We start from the raw sequence: 8,036 nt of genomic DNA, 5'->3' as shown, positions 1-8,036 counted from the left end.
TAGACAATGGGCAAATACAAACTATTTTGTCATAAATGGATACATTGGAGTGCTGTTCATAAGTCTTTTTTTCCAGCATCTTCACACCCAGAAATTAATCAAAAGAATTTAACAAATGAAACGTAATCAATTGAATACCGTATTGTTTGTCCAAATATTCCCCCTTTTCCTGAAAATGCTCAACAAGATTTCACAAAACTTTGTTCACATGGGCAAAGCATTGCTTAACAGTCTCTAAATTGAGTCTGACTGAGCCACCCACCGTGCATGGTTTGGCTTGCTCTGGCACAGAAGGCTTTGGAAGCTTTCACTTTATTTGATCCTGAACTCACATATGGAAACGAGAAATAAAGGGTCTCATACTTTGGTGTGTTACCTAATGATTTTGATTGCCATACACATTACATTAAAGGGACTGTACAGTACTGGTTGAGGTGGGGATTCATGTTTTGAACATTCCTAAGTGAGATAATGAGAAACCTCTTATGAAATATGAAAGAGCATGGAATTTTAAGAAGGATTCAACGTTTATTTGATGAAAATTGGTTTTCAAATGGCTGAGATATCCAAGAAAGTGATAATAATAAAAGGCGACAGGCCACGCCTTTTATTAGGATCTCTTTGTTTCACCTTGTTTTTGGATATCTCAGCCATTTCAAAACCGATTTTCATCAAATATTGATACTCCTTAGAATTGCATGCTCTTTGACATCTCATAGAGTGGTTTCTGAATATCTCACAAAACGTTAAAAGCTAAATCCTCACCTCAACCAGAACTATACACACCCTTTAATGAATCATCTTGTGTGATGAAGTAAATGAATCTGAGTAGCTTAAATATGAAATTGGAAGAAACCGACGTTTATTCAGGAGCCTATATGTACACAATCTTAATCTTATGATCTTATACCGTATTTGTATAAGGATGTTTTCACCTTGCCAAATTTCTAGGTACTTGTAATATGTTACACACAGACATTGGTCATCCAGGGGAGTAAAAGCCTTTGTTTACATAGCAGTGTGAGATCTGAGGATATGTGTATATTTTAGGATGATCACAATGCATGAAGCAATCTTGCTACCAGTATTTTAGTTTTGTGTGTCTTATGCATTTATTGTTTTTTTTTTTCATTCAACTAAAGAGATGAAAATGATTATGCCTTGTCTGCAATATTTCATTGAAGTTGTATGTGGAACATGAATTTTTACATACTTTGGTTTTATGCAATTAAACCAAGACTGTATTGATCTCCCAAGAAATTTGTTGATTGAAATTTGTATGTTAACATTTTCTCTTTGTATGTTTGTTTGTTTGTTTGTGTGTTTTTTTTTTGGGGGGGGGGGGGTTGGGTAGATTGAGAAGAAAAAATATGTTGCTAATTTATATGGTATGTGTGTGCATGAATCTCAAAAATGTATAAATTGCAGGCTTAGTTAACACACTACACAACACACATGCATACCAGTAAATCCATCTACCCACCCACATACACACATAAACTGAGACCCAAGCACTCTCAATCACCTCACCTAATTTGCATTTTTGATTGTAACTTACACCACTTTGTCTTTCAAAACATATGACACCTTAAAAAGCCCACAGCATTCCTATGTTTTCGTCGAATTTTGAGGATTTGTTCATTATTCTGTACGTTTGATTTCACAGTGTTTTGTTTAAAGTTAATTCAAGCCTTGGGTGGTGTTTCACTCACACAAAAACAAACAACCCCTCAGTAAAGGATGATGAAGATAGAGTGAGGTAGGGACAGAGAAGGTGGAGAGTAAGGGGGAGAGATAGATGGAAAAGAAAAAGATAGAGAGACAGATGGATAGATAGGTAGATAAATGGATGTGTAAATAGATGGATAGATAAATGGATGTGCAGATAGATGGATAGATAAATGGATATATAGACAGGTAGATAGATGGATAGATAAATGGATATATAGACAGGTAGATGGATGAAAAGATAAATGGATATATAGATAGGTAGATGGATGAAAAGATAAATGGATATATAGATAGGTAGATGGATGGATAAATATGAAGATAAAAAGAGATAGATAGATATGTACTGTAGATGGATAGATAGAAATATGGACAAAATAGAAAGATGGAAAGATAGGTAGTAGATAGGTAGGATAGATAGATAGCTGGATAGATAGACAGAGAAAGAGAGAGGGAGAGAAAAAAAGGAGAGATAAGAGGGAACGAGAGATTCACGTTTTCATGTCCGTGGTAAGCAATGACACTCGACAAAACATTCTCATTTCACACAAGATGGCGGTTCCTTTGTCGTCTGCACATGGTTTATTGCTGACTACTGCCCTCTACGTTAATACCACAGCAATGAATTCTGTCATCGACGGAGCTTGGCAAGACATTTAAAGGCAAGCAAAGTATGCCGAAAGAAAAAAAAAAAGAACATAAGAAATTCACCACTAACTTACTGTAATTGCACTCATATATAATCATTTTTATCAATCAGGTATCCGAGTGTTACCCCTCAGGGATAACCATGAATACATTTATACAAATGTAAAATAATCTGTTGGATACAAAGAAAAGGAAGCGAGATCCGTCCACTGCGATGTAAATCGATCTACTTGCGAAAGTATACAACGTCCATGCGTGCTCGCAATAACATCAGAACGCTAGATTTGCACGGGTGATTTATTTCTGTGAGGCCGCCAGGTACAGCACAGTAATTCACTCACATTCAGAGGGCGCTGTTGTCGCCCAGTTAAGTTTGTAAGACAATTGCGCATCGACCCCCTGTTTTTGTGAACAAAGAAAGAACAAATACGTCGGATCTCACTTCGGTCAGACTGCATCAATTTTCACACAACCAAATCACATTTCGTCTTTAATCTTATGCGAAGAAGAAAGACTTCCACGCAAAAGAGAAGTCGTTATATATAAAACACAGAGCGATGACGAAGCATGCATACAAGTCATCTATGTACATCTTGCCAGGCGGTCACGTCTCAATAAATAAACAATTTCATTTCTTGTCTTCGATATTGATAACTGCTCTTCAGAAGACTAAGAGGGCAGATTATGGCCAGCTACAGCTCCATTTATAAGTGTGTGGTATTTGGCGACAGCCAGTGTAGACTAAAGCATACATCCACATTGCGACAAAATCTTGCATGACTTTCTACTTTTTTTTTGTATCGATATACTCTTTATAAACTTTGTATCATAACGTTAATCTCTACCACTACTCTAATAAACATTAATCCGTTTTAGAAAAAAAAAAGATACACACATTTTACTGTTGTAAGTGGAAGCACATTGACAAATTCAGAAAGAAGATGAAATCAAAATAGATCTAAAGGTTTTGTGAAAAGACAAACAACAAAATAATTCTACTGGCTGTCTCTATGCGTCACACTATGGCAGTCTATAATCTATACACGAGAAGCCCGTTTCCAAGTCATGGTTTCTCTACGTTCAAATTAGAAAATTATGCTCTGGAGTTTCGTCATGTCGCTTTTTGTTTTTAGGGTGTGATGCGCTTATTTTTCTGTTAAATCCCTCGTTTTCCCCGAGAGTCCTGGTTCGAGAGTTTCGTATGAGTTTCACTGGACCGAGTCAATCAGGGCTTGGACGTCGATCTCTTCGACCGGGACTTCAGCCGACGCGGTGATGTTGAGCGAGAACGTGGTGGAACACTCGCCGTGCTCGTTGCGCACCCGCAGCTCGTAGGTGCCGGAGTCGATTGAGAGTGCCACGGGAATACTCATGTTGCAGTTGACGCCTTCCGCCCACACCTTGAAGCGACCGCCGTCCTCGATTTCGTTGCCGTTGAAAACCCACGAGACTGCAGGTAAGGTGATATAATGCAAGAACACAAAAGCGACACTTGTGAAGGATTATTATATATTCGACTGAAATTGAAATACATTATGATTATTCTCTGTTTGCCAATATTGTTTGAAAGTGTACACTGATGTATCTATGAAAACCAACACTTAACGCTCAACATTCTCCCGTCTTCCTATAGTCAGTTGATGAAATAGCTCAACTCTCTGTCTCATTTGCGCGGGAAAATAGGAATAGAACTAGTTTCTTCCAAAGTAATGGAGTTTAGAATACATCAAATAGTGACACCCCCCCCCAAAAAAAAGGAGAGATAGCCTTATTAGCTCTGTTTTGTTGTTTCTCCACGCATAACCGAACGAGGTAAAGAATTACCCTTCACGCATTAACCATGGAGCTACTACAGAGTAGCCCCATGCATTAACCCCCTACTTGCCACATTAAATTCCAGTCCATACGACATGTGTGTGAAATTTGTGTGCATTCGAGTCACTGGCATAGAAAGGGTTAACCGTCCATCTCTAGTCTACTCACCAGACTCGGCTGGTTCGGCCAGCTCACAGGTGAAGGTAGCCGCTTGACCCTCCTCGATGTTTTGAGACTCTGGCCGCTTGACGACCACTGGACCTTGGTAGCCAGGTGGGGCGGACGTCGCAGCTGTTATTAAAAAAAGATACAATCTCTTTATAATATACACCCAAAGATGAATAGAAGAATAGACACTGATAGATGAATAGAAGCACTATATATTATTTTTTTTTTCAGCGTCCATTGAACATGTTGAAAATGAAAGACAATGCTTATTCCAAACGGAAATATTTGTGCGTCATGATTTTGACTAGTCTGTTAAAAAACCATTGCGATTTCAGTCTAAGGCCCGTTTCGTCAATGTTCTTCAGACTTCGCGTCTTTTGCATGGCTAGGCGCAGTGACTATGGGTCTAAAACCCATGATCGTATTTCGAGCTCCATCACTTTCTCACTGTATCAAAGATACAAGATACATCTGAAAATTTCCTTCAAAAGAAACAATAATCTAATCCAAGCTTCATAACAAACTATTTAGCTGTGGTTAAATCGAGTGAATCACTGAACATTACACGCCATAAAATAATGGAGGTTAGACATGCTTCCCTGTGGATTTAGAAGGATTCGATGTGTTTTTGAGAGGTGAAATCGCGGTCTTCCCTCAACTTTCACTGGAAGGAGTTGTAGCAGGAGAGAGAGAGATAAAAAAGTGGAAGAGTACGTAGATCGGGACTGACAACAAGCAGGTTTACTTGGATGCTAAAATACTCTATAATATTGTAATTTTTGATTTCCTATTTTTCGTTCTCGTCCTTATCAACGTCTGTGGCATATTACTTGCAGGTGTCGGTTCTAAACGTAGATACAACAGCGAGCTTTGGATTTGGAACGTAAACGTTAAGACAACGTTAATTCTGAAAAAAAAAAAAATGGTGTTCTGCGCACGCGCGAGACAGCTGTTTCCATGGTCCAACACGGAGGCTGCGTCGTCTTAGCGTTCGCGTCGCAGATCTAGTGTACTGCTGCAGTTTTAGACGAAAGAGTACTCAATGAAAGGGCGCCCCCATGTACTCACCGTCATACGCTCCTTCATCGGTGATCGCGACGGTACCGGCCGACTCGGCACGATCAGCCGACATGCTCACCGCTGCACCTGGATCCTGCAGGTCGACGGCCATCTCAGCCTGCATCTCGCCCTGCGACACCGAGACCTCTCCCGTCGTCTGAGCCGGCTCTGCGGCGGCAGAGTTACATTACCAACAAAAACAGGAAGAATTTAAACGATGTTTTGGCCTCAAACAGTATAGTACAACATGTCAGTATTCATGTAACAATGATGTGAAAATGTATACGAAAGAGTCATATAAATTCTCCACCATGGATGTCTAATTCCGTGACATGTAAGTATGCAAGAGATAATGTTGGTACTTCCGATGGCACCAAACATTAGTAGACGAAGTAATGACATCTGTTGCTGTCTTATTTTGCTCCCATATTTTGTTCGTCATACAGGGGCAGCAGAACGGCCGGGAATGGACTGCAGACCAGCCTACCTACCCCGCATCCTCTTGGCTCTTTAAAGAGCAGAAAAAAAAAAACCACATCGGAATACGATAATACCCATAAGTTTCGAAGTCTCTCCCCCGATTCTTCACATCGGAGAGGGAAAGGGTGAGGGGGTGATGAGGGAAGGGGGCGTTCCGCGGTCCCTGTCACGTGCTCTAAAACCTTCTGGAAAATAGGTTATCAAGCATCGTAGTGCTGAAACGCATCGTTGGAAGGATACATTGTGTACTGGTAATACGAGGCAAACACACAAGGTATAATATGTATGTGATGTGTATCAAAAAGTACTCCACCGCTACTATATAACCACCTCAGTAACTTTTAAACACACTAGCGATCCCTTTTATCACCCGCGATCAACACCCTATGGAGCGCATCGACGTCCATATCATCGTACGTACCGCCTCCCTCTTGCACGGTCTCCCTGTGTGCTTCCATGGTGTCGTAGCCGGCTGAGACCTCGCCCTTGGCTTCCCCGTCGACGATGTCCATCTTCTTGCTCTCGTAGGATTCCGATCGCTGCTCGGAGACCGCCTCCTTGGTCGTGGCGCCTAGCGGAAGTCAAGCAGACGACAATCATGTTCATACGTTACTTTTTTTTTTCACACATGGTTTGCTGCCATATATCACATGGGGTTCTACAATTTAAGGTAAAATTGTGGGCATTTGCTTATTTGTATTTCTTTGATATACACATACGGACATAACAACTTGGAAAATATGCGTTGATATTTAAAATGGTTTTCTAGTCTTCAAAAATGTTGACCTCTTTAATTATGAGCTATAAATCAACATACGATAAAATCTGGACTTAGTGTAAGACAGTCGTATCGAAACAGAATCATTGTTATGTCTTTTTTTTTTTAGACGACTGCATGTAATCTGACCTGTGGCATGTATTTGTGACAACGTGCATCATCAGCTGATATTATTTAGTTTACGAAATCACAAAGCAAACAACTAGCAGTCCTGCAAATTAATTAATCTCTAAGCCAATCGCAAGAAAACCTGATGTTTTTGTATGGCATAATCATTGCACGTGCGAATACAGCTTCCTAGAGTATTCTCTTTACTAGTACTTCATGAATTCTGATTCTTTGCCTTAAAGGCAAAATTGAATCTTTCTTGGTGTGGTATTCCACATCAGTAGAGTACAATGCATTTACTTCCAACGAAACAACACGGGACGAATAAGTCAGATACAAACCTTTCATACATAAACAATTATTCATGGTGCATGAGAGAAAGGATACACAATCAGTAACAGAACTATATTAAATCTTCTAAATATAAAGGAACCAATAAATTGTCATTGACAAGAACATGAATTGACGCGTTGAACAGACAATGTTCTCAGATAGTGTGACGAAAACATATATCTACGTTACACAGATTGTGTTCATTTTAACAACGTTCCAAGATATTTGAAAGACGTCATCTGTTTTTGTTATCACAAGAGAGCACAGAACGGAGTAAATATTTCAATTATTAACCACCTCAAACATAAGTATTATACATCAACAAGAACATCAATAACATCAAACTGAAACAGAATGTCTGTTCATGCAAATTACATCTGGGGGCATTTCATGAAGCTTTAGGTCAGATTTTTTTTCTTTTTAATGACAAACTGTTATAAGCTGCAGAAATCCTTGCATTTGATTGCTGAGCGCAAATTTGTCCGAAAATTTGTCGGACGAAACGCTTTATGAAATGCCCCCCATGAAGTATGGGATATATAATTGTCAGACGCCACCGCGATTATTCTCCATTCTTGCGCACTCACATGATATACGCCTCTAAGTGGTTAAATTGTAGGAAAAAGTTGATCATCTCGTGTTCGTGACAGCGAGGAATGGGGAGGTGTGGTACAGAGTTTGCTGATAGAAATATGACGTGTTTTCGTTTCGTTTATCTACCATCTATTCATTTTCTTGGGGGATAGGGGTCGTGTGTAGGTATGCAATCTATTCTTTCTGGAATAGCTACAGGAATGGTCTGTATACAGGGTGCTCGTGCAAATAAGAAATAACTTCCAACAACAAGACAATAATAGTGCTTCAACAATATTCCTTTCGTTAACGTCACATTCACACTCACGCCCGTTGTGCGTTTCAA

At 39.6% G+C, this 8,036-nt stretch overlaps 1 protein-coding gene across 1 annotated transcript in view; it reads right to left on the bottom strand.

Annotated features, from left to right (window-relative positions):
• Nucleotides 1-2,288: 2,288 nt before the first annotated feature.
• LOC139711631 (twitchin-like) overlaps nt 2,289-8,036 on the bottom strand; it is a 122,190-nt gene continuing 116,442 nt past the window's right edge. The window contains exons 87-90 of the mRNA XM_071623491.1: nt 6,320-6,469; nt 5,428-5,586; nt 4,360-4,482; nt 2,289-3,826 (exon numbers count right to left, since the gene is read on the bottom strand). Of these exons, the coding sequence (XP_071479592.1) occupies nt 3,585-3,826; nt 4,360-4,482; nt 5,428-5,586; nt 6,320-6,469 (674 nt within the window). The 3' untranslated portion in view covers nt 2,289-3,584. The remainder of the gene's footprint in view (nt 3,827-4,359; nt 4,483-5,427; nt 5,587-6,319; nt 6,470-8,036) is intronic.

This window comes from Diadema antillarum, unplaced genomic scaffold, assembly GCF_040938485.1.
Source record: "Diadema antillarum isolate AM-2024a unplaced genomic scaffold, OU_Dant_1.0 seq00001676_RagTag, whole genome shotgun sequence".
In the NCBI taxonomy this organism is placed as follows: Eukaryota; Metazoa; Echinodermata; class Echinoidea; order Diadematoida; family Diadematidae; genus Diadema; species Diadema antillarum.
This window is presented reverse-complemented; position numbering and strand designations above follow the sequence as displayed.